General features: G+C 38.8%; 1 protein-coding gene across 8 annotated transcripts; it reads right to left on the bottom strand.

Moving 5' to 3' along the window:
- LOC131156298 (uncharacterized) lies at positions 1–26,234 on the bottom strand. 8 transcript variants are annotated; one of them, XM_058109858.1, is made up of 6 exons: positions 25,630–26,172; positions 24,364–24,504; positions 24,092–24,172; positions 23,838–23,953; positions 16,505–16,572; positions 1–250 (listed from the first exon to the last, which is right to left on the bottom strand). In XM_058109858.1, the coding sequence occupies exons 1-6, from the start codon at positions 25,946–25,948 to the stop codon at positions 238–240; spliced, it is 738 nt and encodes a 245-aa protein (XP_057965841.1). In that variant the 5' UTR covers positions 25,949–26,172; the 3' UTR covers positions 1–237. The 8 variants fall into 8 exon arrangements, with proteins under 8 accessions (XP_057965841.1, XP_057965842.1, XP_057965845.1 ...); XM_058109859.1 differs by lacking the exon at positions 16,505–16,572; XM_058109861.1 differs by lacking the exons at positions 1–250; positions 16,505–16,572 and adding an exon at positions 23,289–23,565 and having other exon boundaries at positions 25,630–26,234.
- Between the last annotated feature and the right edge of the window lie 492 nt (positions 26,235–26,726).

Here is a 26,726-nt window from a genome sequence, read left to right as displayed (position 1 = left end):
AGGAAAACTTTATATGTCATACACCCCTAAGTAGCGGCATACAAAAAGTTGTAAACTGTCAAATACACAATTACCAAAAAACTATAATACTCTGAAGTATATTTACAATACAAAGTACCCAGTGACAACATCCCAAATACCTGGAATCTATCCCAAAACAAGGGCACAAAAAATACACCTACCCTTCTAGTAAGGGCAGCACAAGAAAACCTCTACCCACGAACCTGATTTGCTCGCCTAACTGGATCTCCTGAAAAATAGTAAGTCACTGAGATGAGACAATGCTCAGTAATAGGAAATATGCTATCACTAGTGTGTGGCGGCTGAGTTACATATTTAACATACTAAAATAGTACTGATACTGTAAAACGAGTAAGCTGATATACTGTACAAAACACTTGTAAAGCAATTTAAAATATAACTGTGTATCTGAGTTACTATCTGTACATACTGCTAATATGATAATATAACTGCTACTGTGTAATATATCTGTACATAAGAATTTCTGTTATACCCTGGGATTCTGTATATCATGATATAACCCCTCATAATAGGGTTGTGCGGCCCGTAGGCTGGACTTACTTTGGTTGGCCTACTAGGCAAGTCAATTTATATCTATAACATCTGCCAATCTAGCTCACTGCAATCTCTCCGAGCAATCTCCAAATCTAACATCGTCTAACCGGCCACCTCAACCCAGCTCACTGAGGAAACTACAATCTCTTCTGACACGGTTAAACAGAATCCGCATAGTATGTGAGTTATGTGGTTGCACTCTATCTGTAATAGCAACGATATCGTGCTCTGTTGTGTATATATATATATATCTGTCTGTAATTTCCACAGGGATCTGATACTGTGTAATACTATATATATAAATATATATTTATCTTACTGTTTTAACATGATTTCAAAACAACCATAACACTATAAATCTGAACTGAAATATCGGTAATATCTGCATTATCTATCTGAAATATCTGTAATGTATGTCTGTAATATCTATCGGCAATATTTGTAATATCTACCGGCAATATCTGTAATATCTTTCTAAAATATCTGTAATATATGTCTGAGTGTTATGGTTTAGAAATCATGTTACTCTGAGAAATACTATAAATATTACTTTCTGCTAATAAACTGTATCATTGGGTATGTGTAAAATTTCATAATCAACATATTAAACTATAATAAACTTAGGTCACACAACTGTGTAATAAAAATTTCATGCTTCATATCTGTAATTTCTCTAAAATAATAATACTCATGATATTCTGAAAAATAAACCGATCATCATGCTTGTAAATATACATACATAATCTGCCATTAAACATTCTAAAAATGCCCTAACATAGCATATTTCTCTTACCTGATTTCTGAAAAACTCCTACTGTATTCTAACTCTACACCTGCAGGGTTCCCCACTCAACACCCTGAAAACAACATCTCTCAAAACAAAATATCAGTATTTCTTCATATACTACATTTCTTATAACTGTGGGAAACACAAATATTGTGTAAAATGCCTTATCCTAAGATTGGAACGAAATTCAAACCAGCCCCACCAACGATCCGCTCCGGCAAACTTGAAGAGAACTTCCCAGGAGCGTCGTGGTGGCATCAGATCGTTGAATCGACAAGAATTCGGCCTGAAAACTTAGAGAGAAGGTGAGAGAGACGAACAAGAGAGAGAGAGAGAGAGAGAGAGAGAGGGGGGGAATTTTGCGTGAGAATTTCAGCTGAAAAATGAAATTCAGGCTATTTATACACTGGTCTTTGTCGACGAGGTCAAGTACAACGTTCGTCGATGATGCCTTCCCCTCATTGCCAAAATTCAGAGTTCAGAAAATAACCTCTCGGTATCTTCTTGTTGACGAGACACCTCCCCGTCGACAAGACCCTCATATGTGCTCGTCGACGAATCCCCTGTTTTCATCGACGAGACCTTGTTTAATTTCCTAATTTTAATTATTTTCCTCTCTTTTCCTATTATTAAATTATGAAAATTATCCGGGTCTCTGCGTTCTCCCCTCCTTATAAAATTTCGTCTTCAAAATTTACTATTCGTACCAAACCTTATTCTCCGAAGAAAAATTATCTACTTATTTTATTATTTATCCTCACTTATGGTAGAGGAACATCGTGATTACATTTTAAGTTCTAGGAGATTACATATAACACTAAAAGACTACTTACTAACTAAATTAATATATGTACTTGCAAAAGAAACATTACTTAACTACTTACACTTTACCTGATTATCACTAAACCTCTTGGAATAATTGCGGGTATTTCTGTCTTATTTGTTCCTCAAGCTCCCAAGAAGCTTCCTCTATAGCATAATTCCTACACAAAACTTTTACTAACTGAATTTCTTTGGTATGCAATTCTTGTGTCTTTCTATCTAAGATCTATACTATCTTTAAGTTCTATTTCTGCATAACAGATCATGTGGGATGGATCTGGGACATACTTCCTCAACATAACTACATGGAATACGTCGTGTATTTTAAACAAAACTGGCGGCGAGGCTAACTTGTAGGCAACTGGCCCCACTCTCTCTAGTATCTCAAAAAGGTCAATATACCTAGGGCTCAACTTACCCTTCTTTCCAAATCTCATAACCCCTCTCGGAGGAGCTACCTTCAAGAATACATGATCTCCCACGTCAAACTCTAATTCCTAGCAGCGAGTGTCTGCATAGCTTTTCTGCCGACTCTGTGCAGTACTGATTCTTTCTTTAATTAGTCGGACCTTATCATACGCCTGCTGTACTATCTCTAGACCCAAGACTCACCTCTCACCTACTACATCCCAAAAAAGAGGAGAACAACATCTCCTACCATACAATGCCTCGTAGAGTGTCATACCGATACTAGCCTGATAGCTGTTGTTATAAGTAAATTCAACTAGTGGCATAAACTGAGTCTAGCTACCCCCAAAATCTAGCACGCACGCACGAAGCATATTTTCTAATGTTTGGATCGTCCTCTCAGTCTGACCATCTGTCTGGGGATGGAAACCAGTGTTGAATGCTAAATATGTACCCACAGCCTCGTAAAAACTCTTCCAAATCGTGAAGTAAACCAAAGATCTCGGTTTGAAACTATGGATACTGGTACACCATGGACACGAACTATTTCCTGAACATATATTTCTGCCAACCTGTCCATGGAGTAACCGACTTTAATCGAGATGAAATGAGCGGTCTTCGTTAGACGATCAATAACCACCCATATTGCATTCAGTCCCTGTCGTACTGGTGATAACCTAGTAATAAAATCCATAGAGACGTGATCCCATTTCCACTACGGAATGAAGAGTGACTGCAACTACCCTACTGGTCTCTGATGCTCAACCTTAACCTGCTGGCACGTCAAACATTGCTATACGAATTCGACAATTTCTCTTTTCATTCAACTCCATCAGAAATACTTTCGCAAATCCTTATACATTTTAGTACTACCAGGATGGACGGTGTATAGTGATCTGTGAGCTTCCTCTAAAATTGTTCTTCTAATATCTTCATCTGCCGGCACACACAATCTGGTGTGAAATCTCAGAACTCCATCATCAGAGATATTGAAATCCTCTCCCTGACCATCCCGTACTCTGGCTATTACCTTTAATAACTCTACGTCATCACCCTGAGTGGCTTTAATCCTATCATATAGTGTAGGCTGAACAACTAGGCTGACAACAAATTTTTATGGATCATCCTCTACCAACTCCACACCAAGTCTCTCCAGATCCATCAGGATCAGGTACTGAACCTCCATAGCTGCCAGTGCTGGACCCACTAACTTCCTACTCCGAGCATCTGCCACCATGTTCACTTTCCCCAGGTGGTAACTAATATGACGTCAGAGGTTGAATACATGGCCGACCATCGCTGGTGTCCATATTTCAAGCTTGCAAGTAAAAAATATTTCAACGGTGATGAGCGGGGAAAAGTTGCACTTCCCACCATATAGATAATCGCCTTCCAATCTTGAGGGCAGACAGCACGTATGCAGGCGAGCCTCCAAATCAGCAAGCCAGATAAGTTTTCCGGAGGCTTTAAGCGATCTTGACAGATACGCGATAACCTGGTCCAGCGGCATCCAAGAGCACCCAGCCCTTAGGGACACATCATTATGATTACAAACCAATCCTCCCTGATGGATACACGCCACACTAGGCAGTACCAAACTCTAGTTCACTCGCGACAAAGCTCGCTCACTAGATCTTCACAAGGCATCAGTCCAAGTGATGTCACATGGGGGGCCGCATAAGTCGCGTCAACGTGCCGAAGAAATCGTGAAAAAAAACTCTCCAACAGTAATCACCGCGATAAAACCGGCGAACCCTAGAAACTTCGAACTTCGGGAGCAGTTCCTTTCCGGGCCGTACCCAGGACCGACGGCCCGCGGCGGACACCTGGGGTCAACTAAAGTAAACTAATGATACCCCAGAATTAATCAGGACCCTCATGAAGACAGGGAGTTCGGCGACGAGGAATAACCTAGGACCTCATCACAAGAAGACCGAGATGGGGGTGGTTGGAAGTCCGGAAATTTGGCGATATGAGGGTGTAAGTTCGTCGACGACGTTCTTCAAAGACTCGTCAACAATCCGTGGCAGAAATTGAGACCCGGATAATTTTCAAAATTTGCACCGCAAACACTCGCGCCTCGCTCCTCTCTCTCAGCTCTCTCGCTCAAACGTCGTACACTCCGGCGATGGCGGCGAATCCCAGCCCCGGCGCTCGGATCGACGATCTGAAACCACCACGAGACTCCGGGAAGGTCTCAAGTGTGGAGACCGGGCAGAGCGGTGGGGGATTATGTGAAATTCATCCCAAACTCAAGTAAACCTTGTTATTCAAAGGACGGCTCGACTGTGAGAAAATGGGGTTGCAGAAAATACTGATGTTTTGTTTTCTGGGGAATGTCGTTTTTAGGGTGTTGAGTGGAGAACCCTGCGAATATAGGGTCAGAGTATAGTAGGGACTTTTCAGAGATAAGGTAAGGGAAATATACTATACTAGGAGATTTGATTATTTAACAGAAATTTTACATATATATATATATATATATATATATATAAGCTATTATGTAATTTTACAGAATATGAGTTTTTTTAAAAGTATGCGTGACCTGAGTACATATTACCGATATAGAGTTTTATACAGTTTTTTTTCTAGTATATCAAGTCATACAACATGTACAAATAAAGTCAAATATTATACAAACAGATGTATGTATATCTCCATATTCAGTTTGTAATTCAAGAATACGCGATAAATAATATTAACTAAAGATACAGATGTTTATTCAAAGCGAAAGTAATAGAAGTAGTTGTAGAGAAATTATGGGTTCCTCAGGCAGAACACTCAAAGTATATAGACAAAGTATGATATATAAGATTATACAATATAGCATCAAGAGGCTACAGTAGTCAAATACTACATTATTGTACAGTACAGCAAAGTATAGTGTTGATGGTTATTTTTGAAAACCGGACAAAACAGCCTCAAATAATATACATATAGATATTATCGCTAGGGAATCTGGGATATTAAAGATCCCCGTGAAAAATTACATACAGATACAGTTTACAGAACGGTAACTCATGCTTATACAGGTAGAGTGCAACCACATATCCCAGATAGTGTGTGGGTGCCTCAAACCATGGCTTGGGACAGAGGATGTACTTCCCTATTTGTGGGTGACGGGTGCGACTTCTTGACGAGTGTAGCACTATCCCTGTGCTTAGATGAGCAATTTTGGCTGGCCGGAGTAAGTGAGAGTTATTGACTTACCGGGATGGCCGACCAGAGTACTCCCCTGCCTACGGCCCACAACTCTGGCATGAGAGGTCAAATCATGACATACAGAGTGCCAGGAAAGGGATACAATTGTATGGTATATGTATATATGTTTTATAGACAGTTGTTAAATATAATATTTTGATTTGCGTATGAATGAATAGAAAGGCAGATGATACGTTATATTTAAAACTACTATAATGAATATCTTTGTTGTACTATTGTGTCAATTATACAGGTTTAAATGAGTATGACTATGCAACGTGGGTTGCCACACACTAGTAATAGCGATTCCATTACTAAACGTCGTCTCACACCCCATTACCTAACATGTTGGTAGGGGGAAACCATCTAACGAGCAGATCAAGCTAGAGGTTACTCGGGGGCTCCTGCGTAGTGGTTAGGGTGAGTTTTGGGCAATAATTTGGTGTTTGGGGTAGTTGAAACTGGGAAGATGATGGAATATATAGCTAGGGTTGAAAATACGAATTCGTATGTGTATATGCGTCAAGAGGTGCAAGGAATTTATTGTCTTTCGTCTGTGCGAGGATGGGCGTTATGGATCATGGAAACAAGGCCCGAGTGTCGCGGTAGGGCCCGAGATACGAGCAAGGGGATCAGAACAATATATGAAAAAAATGACGTAAATTTGAGGTCGTTACATTTTGGTATTTGGGAGCCTAGTTGCTAGGGTCGGTAGACTTAAGTGCACGGGAACAAACCACAATATATGAACGATTTGAGGTTTTACATGTGATCTGAACAAGATTTTCTCGACATCGGTCTGTGATTTTCCTGGAGGACATTGTAAAAGGCCAGTAGTAAATATCAACGAGGCATGTGGTTAGATTGCAGGATTTGATTTGGTCAGGAACATGAGGTATATGTTAATCAAAGAATCTGAATGTAGTTGAAATAAAATCAGGTTGGTTTGTAATGGAAAATAGGATTTCTGAAATGGTGTTCTGTTATAAGTAGAAGATGGACCCCGAGCAATAGCACTCACGCTAGAAGGGACGGTGTACTGAGCCGTCTACTAGGAGGGCGGAGTTAGATGTTTGCTACGTAGTGTGGCTCAGCAGTTTAGGCTGAGATAGGGCAAGCTCTAGAGATAAGAGGTCCATCTCCAATTCCAGGATGTACCATAGAGAAATTTTTGCGATGAACCCGTCGGTGCGTTCTCTAAAGCAGCTGACCCGGGCACTTGCAGTCAGTATTGGTTTGAGGAAGGTGAGAAGATCTGACATACATCACTGCACCGATGAGCAAAGAGTTTTATATGCCATGTATAGATTCGTGGGGGAGGCCAAAAGACGATGGGCAGCCACCAGATTGTTGGAGGAGCAGATGGTGATTCCAATATCGATGACTAGGGCTCGATTTAGGGACGTATTCTTTGATAGATACTATCTTGCCTCAGTTAGAGAGGCTTGGGTAAAGGAATTTTTGTGTCTGTCCCAGGGGTCATTGACAGTCCAGCAGCACGCGGCAAAATTTTCGAGCTCTCGTGTTTCTACTCGTATATCGTCACTGATGAAATAAAGAAGGCCAGAATGTTCGAGAGAAACCTGAGGCGAGATATTTACAGGTAGGTGGTGGTACTGAGCGTCCAAGATTTTACAAAGTTGGTTGATAGGACCATTATAGCAAAAGAGAGTCTACTAAAAGAGACTGAGACACAGAGTCAGAAGAAGAGGACCACACCCTCGAGTTTTCAGGTGAGTCCCAGCCAAGGCCCTTGGAGAGGTGGTAGATCTGGCAGAGGTTAGAGACAGATGATAGAGCAAAGTGGATTTCAGGGTGGTCAGCCCCCCACCATTTGTACCAAATGTAAACGGAGACATCCTGGTGAGTGTCGATAGGGAGGGAATGTTTGCCATGGCTACGGGTATGGCTCGATCCTGTCAAATGCCACCAGGTTATGTGTCGACTCCTAGACCATTTCGGGGTGAATACCAGGCACCCCACGGAGGTCAGCGGAGGAACACTGCGCCGACGAGGATTTTTGCGTTGACACCGGATGACGCTGAGACGGCTAGAGACATAGTTGCAGGTATTCTTATCGCTTTACCATATAAAGTTATTGTTTTATTTGATACAGGTGCCACACATTCCTTTATATCGGCGGGTATATGAAAATATAGAGACACAGCCATTAGATGTAGAACTGTTGTGGGTACGCCGATGGGATCTATGGTAAGATGCAGGAGGGTACTTCGGAATTTTCCAGTAAGTATTCAAGAGATAGTACTACCAACTGATCTAGTGGTCCTAGATATGCAGGGGTTTGATGTGATACTGGGCATGAACTAGTTAGCTATACATCACGCTAGCATTGATTTCCATTAGAAAGAAATGATTTTCAGACCCCCTAGCGAGCAAGAATACAGATTTATGGGATCATGCGTACGTGCCTCGCCACAGCTGGTGTCGGCTATTCAGGTGAGGAGACTGCTACAAGGTGGTTTCTAGGGGTATGTTACATATATAAAGGAATCTTTGAAGGAAGAACTAAAACAAACTAATATATCAGTAGTGCGTAAATTTCCAGATGTCTTTCCGAAGGAATTGCCTGGCTTGCCACCATACCGAGAGATTGAGTTTACTCTAGATCTGTTGCTAGGGTCAGCACCGGTATCTAAAGCACCATACCGTATAGCTCCAGTCGAGTTGAAAGAATTGAAAGAACAGTTATAGGAATTGTTGGATAAAGGTTTCATCAGGCCCAGTGTATCGCCCTGGGGAGCGCCAGTTCTATTCGTGAAAAAAAAAAGGACGGGACCATGAGGTTGTGTATCGATTATAAGGAGATAAATAAACTGACAGTCAAGAATAAATATCCTCTCCCTAGAATCGACGATTTATTTGATCAACTCCAGGGGACCCGGGTTTACTCTAAAATTGATCTGCGATCAGGTTATCATCAAGTGAAAGTTAAAGTAGAAGATATTTCGAAGATCGCATTCTGAACCAGATATGAGCACTATGAGTTCTTAGTGATGCCATTTGAGTTGATTAACACACCAGCAGTATTCATGGATTTAATGAATTGGGTGTTCCATCAATATTTGGACTAGTTTGTGATTGTGTTTATTGATGATATACTGGTCTACTCGAGAAGTTGTGAGGAGCACAAGTATCATTTAAGGCTGATGTTGCAGATGTTGAGAGAGAGAAAATTGTATGCAAAATTAAAGAAATGTGAGTTCTAGTTAAGGCAAGTTAATTTTCTCGGCCATGTGGTCTCTGAGGCAGGTATATCCGTTGATTTGAGTAAAATAGAGGCAATGGTGAATTGGGAAAGACCAGGCAATGTTCAGGAGGTCAGGAGTTTTCTGGGATTAGCAAGTTATTACCAGCGTTTCGTAGATGGCTTCTCTAGATTATCGGGTTCATTAACATGACTTACAAGGAAAAAACATGAAGTTTGATTGGACCATTGATTGTGAACAGAGTTTTCAGAAGTTAAAGTGACGGTTAGTTTCAACTCCGGTACTAGCTATACCATCAGGGGAGGACGATTTTGTGATATATAGTGATGCGTCCCTAAAGGGACTTTGGTGCGTATTGATGTAGCACGGCAAAGTTATTGCGTATGCGTCTAGACAACTTAAAAGAGTATGAGAAGAACTATCCCGTGCATGATATGGAGTTAGCTGCTATGGTGTACGTACTTAAGATCTGGAGGCATTACCTATATGGTGGAAAGTGTGAGATTTTCAAGGATCATAAGAACCTAAAATATTTCTTTACCCAGAAAGAACTGAATATGAAGCAAAGAATGTGGTTTGAACTCATTAAAGATTATGACAACACCATTAGTTACCACCCAGGGAAAGCAAATGTGGTAGCTAATGCTCTGAGCAGGAAATCCGGGGGATCGGCACTGGCAGTCATGGAGATTCAGCACCCAATTTTGATGGATTTCGAAAGGCTCAGCATAGAGTTAGTGGAGGATAGTCTTTAGGCATTTATTACCAATCTAGTGGTACAGTCTGCACTATATGAGAAAATTAAGACAACTCAGAGTGATGACGCAGAATTGGCAAAGGTGATGGCTAGAGTGCAGGATGGTCAGGAAGAGGGGTTCAACATATCAAATGATGGAGCCCTGTGGTTCCGTATTAGGCTATGTGTTCCTGCAAATACTGAGATCAAGAGAACTATATTGGAGGAGGTTCACAGATCCCTATACACGATTCATCCCGACAGTACTAAAATGTACAGGGATTTGCGAAAGTATTTCTGGTGGAGTGGAATAAAGAGGGAGATAGTTGAATTTGTGTAGCAGTGCTTGACGTGCCAGTAGGTTAAAGTTGAGCACCAGAAACCGGCAGGATAGTTGCAACCATTGTTCATTCCAGAGTGAAAATGGGATCACATTTCGATGGATTTTGTTACGGGATTACCACTAGTGCGACATGGGTTGAATGCAATTTGGGTGGTTGTTGATCGTCTAACAAAGACCACTCATTTCATCCCCATTAAAGTTGGTTACTCCATGGACAGATTGGCAGAAATATATGTTCAGGAGATAGTTCGTATCCATGGGGTACCAATATTCATAGTCTCCGACCAAAACCCTTGAATTACTTCGTGGTTTTGGAAAAGTTTTCAAAAGGCTATGGGTACACAGTTAGCATTTAGCACTGCTTTCTACCCTCAGACAGATGGTCATAGTGAGAGGACGATTCAGACACTAGAAGATATGTTTCGTGCTTGTGTGCTTGACTTTGGAGGTAGATGGACTCAGTTTATGTCATTAGTCGAATTTGCTTACAAAAACAGCTATCAAGCTAGTATCGGCATGGCACCCTACGAGGCATTGTATGGTAGAAGATGTCGTTCTCCTCTCTTCTGGGATGAAGTAGGTGAAAGGCAAGTGTTGGGTCCAGAGATTATACAGGAGGCGTGTGATAAGGTCCGACTAATTAAAGAAAGAATCAACACCGCGCAGAGTCGGTAGAAAAGCTATGCAGACACTCGCCGCCGAGAGTTAGAATTCAATGTGGGAGATCGAGTATTTTTTAAGATAACTTCTCTGAAAGGAGTTATGAGATTTGGGAAGAATGGCAAGTTGAGCCCTAAGTATATTGGCCCTTTTGAGATACTAGAGAGAGTTGGGTCAGTTGCCTATAGGCTAACTTTACCACCAACTCTGACTAGAATTCATGACGTGTTTCATGTTACTATGTTAAGAAAATACGTCTCAGATCCTTCACACATAATCAGCTATGCAGAAATAGAACTTAAAGATTCACTAGCTTATGAGTTAGTACTAATACAGATTTTAGATTGGAAGACACAAAAACTGCACACGAAAGAAATTCAGCTATTGAAGGTTTTGTGGAAGAATCATACTATAAATGAAGCTTCATGAGAACTTGAGGATGAAATAAGACAGAAATACTCACAATTGTTCCAAAAGGTTTAGTGTTAACAGGTGAAGTATAAGTAGTTAGATAAAGTTTCTTTTGCAGGTATATGTAATGATTTAACTAGTAGGTAGTCTTTTAATTTTATGTGTAATCTCCCAGAACATAGTATGTAACCACAGCATTCCTTTGCCATAAGTGAGAGTGAGTAATAAAATAAGTAGACCATTTATCGCTTGGGATGATAAATTATATAGATGATGTTCAACATGAATAATAAATTTCGAGGACGAAATTTTATAATGAGAGAAGAATGTAATACCCTGAGAAATTAATCAGGACCTCGTCGACGAAAACAAGGGATTCGTCGACGAGGATACATAAGGACCTCGTCAACGAGGCAAAACCGAGGCGGGGGTTTTTGGAAGTCTGAAATTCGTCGACAATAGGTGCAGGTTCGTCGATGAACTTTCTTCAAAACTCGTCGACGAGATGACGTGTCTCGTTGATGAATCCAAGGCTATAAATAGTGAAGATTCGGATTAATTTGCAGAATTTGGCGCAGCAAACACACTCTCTCTCTCTCTCTCCAACGTCTTCCACTCCTTCTCTCTTCGATCTCGGCCCCGTTTCTCACCGGATTGACGATCTGAAGCCACCACGACGCTACTGGGGAAGTTCTCTGCAAGTCTGTCGGGGCGAATCATTAGTGGAGATGATTTGAAATTCATCCCAAACTCAAGGTAAGGCATTTTATTCAAAATATGTTTTCCCTATAGTTATAAGAAATGTTGTATGCAGAAAAATACTGATGTTTTGTTCCGAAAAATGTCGTTTTTTAGATGTTGAGTGAAGAATCCTGCGGATATAGGGTCAGAGTACAGTAGGGACTTATCAGAGATAAGGGAAGGGAAATATGCTATGCTAGAAGATTTGATTATTTAACAAAAATTTTACATATATATATATATATATATATATATATGTGTGTGTGTGTGTGTGTGTGTGTGTGTGTGTGTGTGTGTGTGTGTGTGAGTGTGTGTGTGTGTCTGTCAGTTATTATGTAATTTTACAGAATATGAGTTTTTTTTAAAGTATGTGTAGCCTAAGTACATATTACCTGATATTGAGTTTTATACAGTTTTTTTTTTTTCAGTATATCAAGTCATACAGCATGTATAAATACAGTTAGATATTATACAGACAGATGTATGTATATATACAGTTTTTATTCAGAGAATTACACAGATAGATAAATATATAACTATATACAGATGTTTATTCAGATCAGTAAGTATAGTGTTTATAGAAAGTTATGTTTTCCTAAATGTCATAGCACTCAGAGTATACAGACAGAGTATATATACAAACTATACAGTATAGCATGAAGATGCTACAGTTATTCAGATATTACAGTATTTACAGTACAGAATTATAGTGTTATGGTTATTTTGAAAACATGACGAAAACAGCAAATATATATATATATATATATATATATATGTACTTATATAGTATCAGATCCCTGTGAAAAAATTACAGACAGATACAGTTTACAGAACACGGTACTATTGCTATATACAGATAGAGTGCAACCACATATCTTAGATAGTGTGTGGGTACCGTCAAACCGTGCTCGAAGAGGATGCAGCTCCCTAGTTTGAGTTGAGGGGGCTGATTTGACAAGGTAGCAGTCAATCCCGTGCTTAGGAGAGGATACAGTTTGACAGGGCTGAGGTAGTGTAGAGTATATTGACTTACCTAGAGGGCCGACCAGAGTAAGTCCCGCCTACGAGCCGCACAACCCTGTCATGAGGGGTCAAATCACGACATACAGAGTCCCAGGGAAAGAGTACAATTATGTATATGTATACAGTTTTACAGCATTTATTAAATATAGTATGTTATTAGCACTATGAATGATAGAAAGTCCAAATGATACAGTTATATTTTAAACTACTATAAATGAGATATATGTGTTTTACTATTTTGTCAAATTATACAGTTTTAAATAGTATGACTATGCAACTTGGTTGCCACACACTAGTAATAGCGTATTTCCACTTACTAAGCGTCGCCTCACCCCATTACCTTAACATTTTCTAGGTGAACCAGTTAGGTAACCAAATCAAGCTCACAGATAGAGTTTACTCGTTTACCCTGATTGTAGGGTGAGTTTGTGTAAGAATTTTGTATTTTGGGGTAGTTGAAACTAGGAAGAGATGTAATATATAGTTATGGTTTGAAAATACTGAATTCTGGTATTATTGTATGATATGTATAGGTGTATGATTTATGTTTTAGTTGCGTAGGTATGGTCATTATGTACAGGAACACCCTAGTGCCTCTTTAGGGCCTGAGATTACATAGAAAGGGTATCAGAATAGTATATGTTAAAAAAAATGACATAGAATTTGAGGTCGTTACAGATACACCTGCCTCAAAGATCACATGGCCAAGAAAAAAAATCTACCTTAGTCAGAATTCACATTTCTTGAACTTTGCGTACAACTTTCTCCCTCTCAACGTTTGCAATACCAGTCTCAAATGATGCTCGTGCTCCTCAAAACTCCTCAAATGGATCAGTATATCATCAATAAATACAACCACAAACACTGGTCCAAATACTAATGGAACACTCGATTCATTAAATCCATAAATATTGCTAGTGCGTTAGTCAATCCAAATGGCATCACTAGGAACTTGTAATGCCCATATCTCATCCGAAATATCGTCTTTGAGATGTCTTCTGCCCTAACTTTCACCTAATGATACCCAGACTGAATGTCAATTTTAGAATAAACCTAGGTCCCTTGAAGTTGATCAAACAAGTTGTCGATCCTGAGAAGAGGATATTTATTCTTAACTGTCAGTTTATTATCTCTCTGTAATCTATACACATCATCATGCTCTCATCTTTCTTTTTCACAAATAGAATTGGTGTTCCCCAAGGTGACATGCTGGGCCTGATAAAGCCTTTATCTAGCAATTCCTGCAGTTGATCTTTTAGTTCTTTTAACTCAGTTAGGGTCATCCGGTAAGGTGCTTTAGATACTGGCACTAACCCCAGTAGAAGATCCACAGTAAATTCAACTTCACAGTCTGATGGTAAACTAGGTAATTCTTCTGAAAATACATCTGAGAATTCTCTGACCACAGGGATATTAGTTTGTTTCAATTCTTCTTTTGGCAATTCCTTTATGTAGGCAACAAATCCCTAGCAGCCTTCTTTAATCAGTTTCCTTACCTGAATTGCTAACGCAAGCTGTGGTAAAGAACGGACACGTGAACCAAGAAACTTGTATTCTTGCTCACCTGGAGGTCTGAAAATCACTTCTTTCAAATGATTATCAATACTAGCATGGTTAATTGCCAACCAATCTATACCCATAATTATATCAAACCCCTGCATATCTAACATCACAAGATCGGCTAACAATACCTTTCCCTGAATAATCACTAGAAAGCTCCTAAGTACCCTTCTACATCTCACCACTATTCCATTTGGTGTAGTTATAGCCAACCCAACATCCAACAATCGTACCATTTAGCATACACCGATGAAATAAAAGAGTGGCTGGTGCCTGTATCAAATAAAATAACAGTTTTGTATGAAAAAACAGTAAGGGTACCTGAAACTACGTCTCCAACTGCCTCAGCATCTCCCGATGTCAACGCATAAATTCTAGCCAGTGCAGTGTTCCTCTGCTGGTCTCCACGGGGCGCCTGATAACCACCCCAATACGGTCTGGAAGCTAGTTCCTGGACTGGCAATCCCTCACACAACCAAGATCTGTGCCCAGGTCTCCCACAACAGTAGCAGATCTCCTCTCCCATTATACATTCACTTGGATGTCTCCGGCAACATCTAGTATAGGTAGGAATAGCTCGTCCACCCTGGGATCCACCGCGGCCCGTCATCTGTCCCTAACCACCTCCATATCGATCTCCTCTTCATGGCCCTCAGCTGGAACTCGCTTGATAACCCTAAGGTGCGAACCTCTTCCTCTGACTCTGTGCCACAGCGCCTCTCTGCAAACCACTCTTAATAATAGCCACTCTATCCACCACCTCTACAAATTTCTAAGCCCAAAAGCCGATGACTTGCTCAAATAAATTCTGTCTCAAGCTTTCTTCAAACTTTCTTGCTTTCTTTTCTTCATCTGGTGCCAAGTGTGGGGCGAAACGGGACAACTCAATAAACCGTGCAGCATACTACGACACTATCATCTTCCCCTAAACTAAGTGCAGAAATTTTGCTACCTTTGCGCTTCGAACAATAGCAAGAAAATATCGGTCGAAGAATAATTTCTTGAATCTATTCCATGACACTGGCACTGGATCCGACCTCTGTTCCTCAATCAACCACACGATCTCCACCATTGCTTTGCCTCTCTTGTCAGTTTAAATGACGCAAATGATACCTTCTGCTCATCTATACATGCCAACACTGCCAAGATCTCTTCAACGTCCTGAACCTAGTTTTCAGCTATGATCAGGTCAAGTCCTCCAACAAAAGACGGAGGCTTCATCCGCGTAAACTGCTCAATCGTGCAGCCACGCTCTCCCCCGCTCTTAGCCATCTCAGTCATCACCTACTGGGTGACGCTGCGCAATACTACATCTGTATCTCCACTTCCCACACTGGAGGGTCCTGGTCTATCATCTCCCACATTTGTACCACTGCTCCCTAGATCTATCCTAAAAATACATAAAACACCATTTCAAAATCCTATCTCTCGTACAGATCTAATTTATTCCGTTCAACTAAAATTTCAAACTCTCTATTAACAATCTCCCATGTTCCTAACCCAAAATTCAATCCTACAACCTAAATACATGACTCGTCAATAGTTTACTATGACTTTCCTAGAATCGTCACCCTAGGAAAAACACAGAAATCACCACGAAAATCATGTATCTAGACCACAGAACAAATCTCAAATTCTTCTCCTATATTCTAGTATTGTTCCCGCTGCATTCTAGAGTCTACAGAATCTAGCAACCTAAACTCTAATACCAAATTGTAACGACCTGCTGCTTAAATTTTTTTTTTTTTTCATAACATATATATAAAACATAAATACCATATGTTTGAAATACTACTGAAAATATCTCAGGCTCAAAGGAGCACTGAGAAAAACTCTGTATGTCATACACCCCTAAGCAGCGGTATACAAAAAATTGTAAACTATCAAATACACAATTACCAGAAAACTATAATATTCTGAAGTATATTTACAATACAAAGAACCCAGTGATAGCTTCCCAAAAACCTGGGATCTACCCCAAAACACTGGCGCACCAAAAATACACCTACCCTTCCAGCAAAAGCAGTGCAAGACAACCTCTACCTGCGAGTCTAATCTGTTCGCCTAACTGGATCTCCTGAAAAATAGTAAGTCACTGAGATGAGGCAACACTCAGTAAGAGAAAATATACTATCACTAGTGTGTGGCGACTAAGTTACATATTTAACATACTGAAATAGTACTGATACTGTAAAACGAGTAAGCTGATATACTGTACAAAACACTTGTAAAGCAGTTTAAAATATAACTATGTATCTGAGTTACTATCTGTACATACTGCTAATATGAAAATATAACTACTATTATGTGATATATCTGTACATAGGAACTTCTGTTATACCCTGTGATTATGTATATCATGATATAACCCTTCATGATAGGGTTGTGCGGCCCGTAAGCTGGACTTACTCTGGTTGGCCTACCAGGCAAGTCAATCTATATTTGTAACATCCGCCAATCTAACCCACTGCAATATCTCTGGGCAATCTCCAAATCTAACATAGTCTAACCAACCACCTCAACCCAGCTCGCTGGGGGAGACAACAATCTCTCCTAACACGGTTAGATGAAATCCACATACTATCTGAGTTATATGGTTGCACTCTATCTGTAATAGCAACGGTATCGTGCTCTGCTGTATATATATTTGTCTGTAATTTCCACAGGGATTTAATACTGTGTAATACTATATATGTAAATATATATTTATCTTGTTATTTTAACATGATTTCAAAACAACCATAACACTATAAATCTGAACTAAAATATCTGTAATATCTTTCTGTAATATTTGTATTATCTATCTGAAATATCTGTAATGTATGTCTGTAATATCTATCTGAAATATCTATAATATCTGTCTAAAATATCTGTAATATCTGCCTGAGTGTTATGGTTTAAAAATCATGTTACTCTGAGAAATACTATAAATATTACTTTCTGTAAATAAACTATATCACTGGGTATGTGTAAAATTTCATAATCAACATATTAAACTATAATAAACTCAGGCCACACAACTTTGTAATAAAAATCTCATGCTTCATATCTATAATTTCTCTGAAATAATAATACTTATGACATTCTGTAAAATAAACTGATCATCATGCTTGTAAATATACATACATAATCTGTTATTAAACATTTTAACAATGCCCTAGTATAGCATATTTCCCTTAAATGATTTCTGAAAAACCCCTACTGTATTCTGGCTCTACACCTGCAGGGTTCCCCACTCAACACCCTGAAAATAACATCTCCCAAAACAAAATATCAGTATTTCTTCGTATATTACATTTCTTATAACTGTGGGAAAAGCAAATATTGTGTAAAATGTCTTACCCTGAAATTGGGACAAAATTCAAACCAACCCCACCAATGATTCGCTCCGGCAGACTTGAAAAAAACTTCCTTAGGAGCGTCGTGGTGGCCTCGAATCGTTGAACCGGTAAGAATCCGGCCCAAAAACTTAGAGAGAAGGTGAGAGAGACAAATAGGAGAGAGAGAGAGAGAGAGAGAGAGAGAGAGAGAGAGAGAGAGAGAGAGAGATAGAGAGAGGGGGGGAATTTCGTGCGAGAATTTCAGTTGAAAAATAAAGTTCAGGCTGTTTATACACTGGCCTCGTCGACGAGGTCAAGTAGGACGTTCGTCGACGATGCATTCCCCTCGTCGCCGAAATTTAGAGCTCAGAAAATAACCTGTAGTGATCCTAAAAAAATTAATTAATTAATTAATTATTATTATTATTAATGGAATAATATAATATAATATTATAATAATATATGTTATGTTGATAAGAAGCAAATCAATCCTGAGATTAAAATCTCAAGATTGACAAATAGAGAGTCGCCGCCTCCCCCTCTGCGCAGTTTCCCTTCTTCATCTCCTCGTCTCTTTTCTCCCACTCTCCTCCATTTCGTCTCCGTTATCCGGCCGATCAAAAATCTGAAAATACCGTTGGGTTCTGCTCGTCGCCATCGACATTTCTACTGGAACGAATCTATCGTGGTAGCAGCGTAGGCATATCTCCTAGGTAAGGTCAAATCTCAAACTTACCTCAATTTCTCTTAAACTATAAGCCCCATTAACGAACGAAAATTTTCAGGAGACTCGTGGGGAGATTCTCTACAATCTAACTGGAGCGAGTTTTCGAATTGGAGTTCCGGGGTACCAATCCTAAATCAGGGGTAAGTTTAATAATTTAGACTTTTATTATGATATTTAGGGTATTCAGAACTTAGGGAAATTTTAGAGAAAGTTGCTCTAGGGATTGTGACGAATAATATAGTAAATTTTGAATTTCATGGCTCAGGGATTTTTTAACGCCTGGAGCGTATGCCGGGGTATTAGCGGGTTTTTTTAGAAATCAGGTAAGGGAATTAAGTTAAGTTAAGTCAGTAATTTTATAAAATTTGAATCCATTTAACTATTATGTTTATATATATATATATTTATTTATTTATTCATTTGGAAATTTAAAGGCTATTTTGAAAACCAGTCGTTCGAAATGGGTTTTACAAACGTAAGATATATGGTATGATATTTTTGAATAAAATGAACGGTGGAAAGTTTGTTTATTTATATGGATATGTTAAAATGTAGAAAATTATGTGGCAGATGATTTAATTTGTATGGATTATTGTATATCTGAATTTAGGATTTTGAAATACTGGAATTATTGTGAAAAATACTGAAAATGCTTGTGGAAATACTGGAACTGTTTATGAAATGCACGGGTTTGAACTAACGGCCAATGGTCGGGCATCGTTTGATTGGCCAAGGGCCGGAATTATTATTTGACGGTCGAGGGCCGAGTTTTAATTGATGGCTATATGCCGAATTGTATTTTTGGTTGGGAGCCGGATTTTTGGAATAACAGGAAATATATGTGAATTGATATTTTAAATGGTATTTTCTATTATCTAAATTACATGATATGTTTTAGGAACCCTGGGGACCAGTGTAGTGTGAACACGGTACCGTTACTAGAGATTTGTTATGTGACCGTGTGCGCCCACACCTATGCTGAGAGGTGTAGGGTGGCCTTGTCCGATTTGCCTACGTGAGGAGAATGCCCCCCTCGGTGAGGGCAATCGGACCAGCAATTGGAGCTGCGTGTACCCGCGGAGTATGTTAGCGAAGAGTATTGATGACTTCTATCTGGGTGGATCCCTCAGGACATTAGTCCAGCCTTCGGGCCACACAACCCATGCCATGGGGATGTAAATGGCGTGTTTGTCACAGGGAGTGTCTTATATGCATAATTTTTAATTTATGTATATACGGTTAATTAATAAGATAACTTCAAGAGCTTACTGAGAAAGGTGAGTGTCCTAGTAGTAGTAATGGTACTAGAGTAGAGAGAAGCTACTTGTATAGGCGGGTAATCTTCCCTATCCTCGGCTAATGGTGTGTGTGTGTGTGTGTGTGTGTGTGTGTGTAAATTAAGAATATTTTCATAAATGTGTTTATTTACTTAGTGAACTGGTTATTTTCTATACACTAAATACATGTTGGTCACACACTAATATTAACTTAGTCTTTCCCTTACTGAACTATGCTTCACCCCTACTTTACAAACTATCTTTTCAGGAAATCTTAGAGATCGAGTCTAGCAGACTAGAGGAACCGAGCTAGAAGTGTAAATTTATGTAGGTAGTGTGTAAATAGAGATTTTATTTTTGTTTAGTTTTATGGGATATAATTATGTGAAAATGGATATATTTGTGTATAAAGCTAGTTAGAACTCTGGTAATGTAATTTGAGGATTTTATATTTTATTTCCGCTACATATGTGTGTTTTATATTTGATGAATAAGGTATCAGGTACACTGACATCACTAAAGTAGCACTCCGAACCCACGTGGCGAGTCGGGGTCGTTACATAACCTTTCGGTATCTTCTCGTCAATGAGACACGTCCCCATCGACGAGACCCTGTTTAATTTCCCAATTTTAATTCTTGTCCTCTCCTTTTCCTATTATTAAATTATGAAAATTATTCGGGTCTCAATAGCTCTCCTGTCTTTTCCCAGCTCCAGAAGATTCACCGGTATCTCTGGCACCCTTTCTTTTCAACTTGGCCCGGTCTCTCCTTATATCCATTACTTTCTCCAAGTTGATATATTTTTGTACCCTAACCATCAGTTCCCCCTTGTCAGCTGAAGGCTCCTTCCTCGCCAAGTATAGGAAGTCTCCAGATTAGAGGGTCGTGGTTAGGGCCGCCAGCGCAACCCTGTGATCCAGATTGCGGATCTCCAGGGTTGCTGTCGCGAAGCAGTGTATAAACTTTTTCAGCGTCTCCCGTTCTCCTTGAACCAAACTCATAAGATGATCCGAGGTTTTGGCGATCCTTTGACAGCTGATGAAATAGCCAGTAAACTGCTACTCCGTCTCAGAGAAGGAGCTGATCGATCTAGGCTTCTGGGTCTGGCACCACGCCCTTGCATTACCTTTAAGAGTGGCAGAAAATATACAGCACATGATTGCATCGAGTGCGCCCTGCAATTGCATCAATACTTTGAAGGAATCTAGGTGATCAACTAGGTCAGTCAAGCCTTCATACCTTTCAAAATTTGGCATTTTGAACTTGTTGGCCAGCGGAACCTCCATCACTTCTTTGGTGAAAGGTGGATCCACTGAATTTAATGAGGTTTCTCTATAAAAGGGGTTGGTTCAACCCTCTTTCATCATTTTTTTTTTTATTTGGTCTATCTGTTTTATTCTCTCCTCTAACTCATTCGATCGTCGCTCATTGACTCCCATATTGTTCGCGTCCTCCACCTTCTTTGTGGGGTTGGTTTTCCATTGCTCTCCTTTGGGTTTTCTACTTTCTCCTGTGAGTCAGGATCAACCGGCTGTTAGCAGGGGACAAGTTCTCTATGACTCTTTTGTTGTAAGAGCATGTTGAACATGTCCTCCATCTTCTTCTGGGAGACTTCCATTCTCCTTTGGAAGATAAGGAATTCCTCCCTTATAACTTCTGAACAGTCTCCGAACATAGAGTGAACAAACTGGGTGATTGATCACCCGCAGTAGGGTCGGACCTGAAATTGGTGGTTGTTGCCATGATTCAAGAATTGAGATCGAAAATAAAATGTAACACCTCTCATAAGCGTTCCCACAGATGACGCCAATTGTTGCAAAATAAAAAATCGAAGGACCTCTGATGAACCTTCCAATCTCGATCGCCTAAAAAAGAAAGAAATGAGTGGCTTGGAGAACCCGAGGTGTACTCCGAGGGATCACTCTGATGCCTAAGTAAGGGATTGCTCTTGAGAAATTGTAAGCAACAGTAAATTTGGGTTAGAATGAGATACCTTTGCCTCTCCGCGATCCCCCCTTTTATAGTGGCGAAATTTGACTTTTGGGAGATCTATCATTATAGCACTTAGCATGGATCACTCCGGCCATTACAACATCAGCGCGGATCTCTCTAGTCATTATTGGGTTGGAGCTAATTGCTCTGTCCGAGCAATTGACTTGGGTAATGATCGCTCTCATCAATGCTGGGGCTTAACTTCATTTTACTTTGAGGTTGATATATTTAGGGCATATCACATACAAACAAAGATATTGTTTTCAAATAATTGATCACAAATTAGAAGGGTTCATCACTTTGGTAGAGTGAGGTTGAACCAAGATTAGTATTTTGTCATTTTAATTTTGCTTCAATACGTTTCTTAACTTTTAGCAATTTTTGGAGACCATAACTTTGAAACTTCCTACTCTATTAATTAGAGAATCTTGCTTCTTATCCATCACACATACTTTGCTTTGAATGTCTTTTATATATATATATATATAAAAGACATTCAAAGCAAAGTATGTGTGATGGAATTATAAGAGATGGTCTAGTAGGTGTAGATGGCATAATGGTAGATTACTAGTTAAGTTCTTTTCTTTTTTTTTATCAAATCCAAATCAAACTTAACAAACCTAGAGTCATGAGAGAATGAACATTATAAATGTAAGGTTGTATTGAAGTAACTCTAAAAGTCAACCTTCATTTTCACAAGCATCCTATTGATCAAATGTCTACAACAATGAGAAAGATTTCTTGTTAATAACAAATACTATATGATTCAACATAAAGATTAGAAGATTAATTCGCCTTCTTTTAACAATTCCCTCAGGTTTGATTTTTGATAATCCAAATATAACTTTCCTGCCCTCTTTAAAATTCCCCAAAGATTGAACTCCAATATATTAGGGACCTCAAATACATTTGCAAATGTCTTTTGCCTCAACGTCCATATGCACACAACAAATATAAGATCATATAGATGCTTCAAGTAATCCTACTCGTTCCAAATTAGATTAAAACAGATGTACAAACAAAGAGATTGATTCATGATAAATGTCACGACTTTCACCCAACCTTGAGCTTCAAGTTGCTCCTTCAAACCAAAGCCTTTTCAAAGAAACCAAAATCCACAATCCACAGTTGAAATGCATCCTTACAAGAAAAGATACCCAAAAATTTTAATCCTTCACTAAGGGTAAATAATAATCAGCTTCTATACCTTTTAAAGTAGAAGCAGGAAACCTTGAAGTCATCTCATCACCGTCTGAGAAATTACTCTCAACAAGCTATTCTTCCCCACTTTGGGAGCATAAGATTGAATAGGAGTTTTAGTTGGATACTCATCTGTCTACCTAAGCATTGATCTGGAAGTTCCATAGTTACCGTCTTTCGCTGCGTTGAAAATCCTTCCCCTAAAAATATACTCAGCTAACTTTACAATTTTGAATCGGCCTTGGGAAACAATGAGGAAAAGAGGAAGAGCTTGAATTGCATCCAAAGAGATTCATATATTTCAACCATTTTGCATTTTTCAACTTAATAACCTTTTTTCCCTTTTCAAAGGGCAAACTATCATCACAAACATATCATCATACTTTTTCCAAGGGCACAGTTTCATGCCACAGAGGGGATCATAAGTCAAAACTGCGCCCTAGCCATGACCATCTCCTCATCTCTCATCCGTCACTTTTTCACCCAGATGACTGCATGGGAACCACGCCTTCAAGATTGAGCTGCAAAGGGCCCTCATTACTTCCTTTCAAATCTGGAATCAATTAACCCCGCAAAATTAATGCATCTTCATAAATAAAGTGTTTTAAGGTAAAACAAGAGACCTGGTAAGCCTTTTGGGAATTAAGAACTACATCATCGGTTGCCAAAACCATAACATTGTGTTTGCCACCATGAATTTTGGGCCTTGCATTTAAATTTGTGTGAATTTGAACAAAACTAAATATGATTTTGTAATCAATTTTGTCCAAATACATGTAATTTTAAATTCATAGTCCAAACTCCCAAACATTAGGTATTGCTTACTCTCATCGAAGTAGTACCGGTGTTTGTCTCGTCTATTCTCAACCTCTTGCTCAGGTTTATGCCTTCCAGCCATTGCTTTCTTTTTAGGCCACTATGGTTACCCCCGTCTTCAAATCCTAAAAGAAACCACAAATTAAGTCGCCATTTTTCTGAAAGTAGGAGTGTTTTACTTCCAGAAACAATAACTAATGCAACACAAAATTCATGCTTTAGAAAACAATGGTGTCTGAAAAGACAAAAGAACCAAATGATACCCAAGTTGGCTGTTTCAATGAGCCCATTTGGTGTGATTTGATGAGAACTCGAGCAAGACAAATTAGAAGGTAGGCAGGTATCTGTGATGGAGAGGATGAGAGTGTTACAGTTCGCTAATAAATTCAGTTCATGGTCTGCATAACATGAAGGAACTAAATGAAATGAAATTATTCTTTTGTTCTTTATAATTTTACCTATTTGCCATACAAGTTTTCACTTCCAATCTATTCCATTTCAGTATAGCTAGCAAAGTCAAGAGTAAAGATACTACCTGAATTGCCTTCCCGCAGTTTCTTCTTCCTGAGCAAGTTGGTTTCTTCAGGATCTGGTTTTCCATCAGTACTGAAATTCTCAAGTTCAATAATGCTATGAATATGGATCCCAGAATCAGCATCTGCAGAATCATGTGCTCCTGCACAATCACAACCTAGACACATCAACAATAATACTGTCACAAGAAACACACCATTTTTTTTTTTTGGTAAGGTCAGAAACACCCCACTTTCCCATGTCTGAGCCATGTATATCTAAGGTCTCGGATTTTGCGATAAGAGATGAGTCACATTATGATATTATTCCGATAGATAAGTCGAATAACCAATGGGTTTGGCACCATTATTTCAAAATATTAAAAAATAAATAAAAAATAAAGCATCATACAAATATACAAAATCTCTGAAGAAAAATTAAATTAACTGTAATCATTTTACTCAATTAAAATGATAAGATGAATTTTAAAAAAAAATTAAAATAAAAATGTGCATGAAGCTTTAAAAAAAATTAATTATAAAAGCTACTTACAAAATATTTTTATTATTTTTCAATCTTCATGAATAATAAAATTAAGATGAATTTTGAAATACAATAAATAAGTAAAATAATATTCATAATTTCTATCTCTATTATGTTGTACTTTTATTATTTTAATTACATTTTTTTAATTATTATTTGATTCGAAGAAAAATAAATAATTATTTAATCCAAATTTTAATTTATTTTGATTTTAAAAATATTAACTAACCAAGTTGTCGAGTTTTCGATTTTTTTTTTTTTGGTTTCAATTTTTAATTTTCAGTGATACCAAATAACCCAGAATTATTTCTTTCCCCAATCATTCCGAGGAACCAAAATGCTGGTTATATTCAAAACATCAATTTCGAATACCCTTTTATATTTTCTCGGCAACCATAATATAAAACAAGTCTTTTTCTATTTTTTTGGGGTCTTGTCCTAAACTTTCTCGGCAGTCGGCATAGAAATTAAGGTGGTTCAATCTATCTCCCGGGTCTCAAAGCAATACAAAAACTCAAAAAATTCCAACTCCTCATCCATGTTTTCCTTCAATCCTCAGGAACCCAACAAGTTAGCCCCGCATCACACAAATTCACAGTCTAACCATTATCTATTTTAATTAATTTCCCACACTTTACTTTCCCGGCGGCCAAACAGAGAAAGCACGGCAAATTAAAGATCGAAAATATATATATATAAAAGAAACTAACATAAAAAGGGGAGGGACAGGCACAGAGAGACTTACGTTTACAACCAGGCTTGCAGAGCTTGCCGTCAACGATGAGGGGGTGGGAGTGATGGGCGCCGGTGGAGAGGCCGCGGCGGGAGAAGAAGGAGAGGAGGGAGTTCCAGGTGACGGAGGAGGCGAAGAGGTCGGCCCCTCTGCTGACGAAGTGGCCGTTCAGCTTCAGGGTTGCGGGGTCCAGCCCAAAGGTGCGGGCTATGGAGCCAAGGTCCAGCCTTTCCTCATCCCACGCCGCCAACGTCGCCGCCTTTGACGCCGCCGGGCACAATAGCTTCACTATTCTCCACCGCCTGCTGCTTTCTCTTCTCTCCCCAGACATCTACTACTCTCTCTCTCTCTCTCTACATGGCCAGATGCACGCAGTGGCTTATGTGGATCTATGGGGGCTTCTGAGTTCTGAGTAGTATTATTTAGGTTCCAACGATCTCTGGAAGTTTCATAAGGCTTCTACAATCTCTAATGGGACTATTGAAAGAGGCATTAAGGTTCAGCAGACGATCGACCGGGGCAGCGACAGATGTGATTTTGGGTTCAGGTTGGCTTAGGGGTTTCGGTTCGGTTGTCTGGCTGGTTCATTCAATAATGATTTTCGATTTTCTTTTTTCTTTTTCTTTTTTTATCTGCTTAGGAGTCGGAACATTTTACATCGTTGCTAGTTTACGAAAACAAAAATCTAAAATGAAAATTGTAAGTAAAAATAAAAATTAACAATATGTTTCGATACTATTTTCAAAATATAGAAACATGTTATAATATAACATATAATTATTTTTGATTAGGCTCGTTCATGGTTTGGTTTCCCAAATCGAATCTAAGCAAGATCGAAGGGTTCGATTCAGTTTTTTTTTTTTTTTGTGAACCGAAACTAATTCAAACCCTTCAGTTAATCAATGATCTGGTTAATCCACAGTTCAATTGGATTGTACTATTCAAATTAATTTTCAAATTATTATAATTTTTTAAAAGAAAAATGAGATATTTTACTTAGGTTCTGATTTAATGTATGGATGTAGGTACACTTTATTTAATTTATATTTGTGCATATTATTTTATAACTTTAAGATATAAATAATATATATTGTAAATAAATACATATA

The sequence above is a fragment of the Malania oleifera genome, chromosome 5 (assembly GCF_029873635.1).
Source record: "Malania oleifera isolate guangnan ecotype guangnan chromosome 5, ASM2987363v1, whole genome shotgun sequence".
In the NCBI taxonomy this organism is placed as follows: domain Eukaryota; kingdom Viridiplantae; phylum Streptophyta; class Magnoliopsida; order Santalales; family Ximeniaceae; genus Malania; species Malania oleifera.
Note: the sequence above shows the minus strand (reverse complement) of the source record. Positions and strands in the feature narration are given on the sequence as shown.

Coding starts and splice junctions, on each gene's coding strand:
- LOC131156298 (XM_058109858.1), bottom strand. CDS start 25,948: ATGTCTGGGGAGAGAAGAGAAAGCAGCAGGCGGTGGAGAATAGTGAAG. Junction 24,173..24,363: donor ACTGCGGGAAGGCAATTCAG/GTAGTATCTTTA, acceptor TCTCCATCACAG/ATACCTGCCTACCTTCTAAT. Junction 16,573..23,837: donor CCGGTACTACTTCGATGAGA/GTAAGCAATACC, acceptor ACTATTTTTCAG/GAGATCCAGTTAGGCGAACA.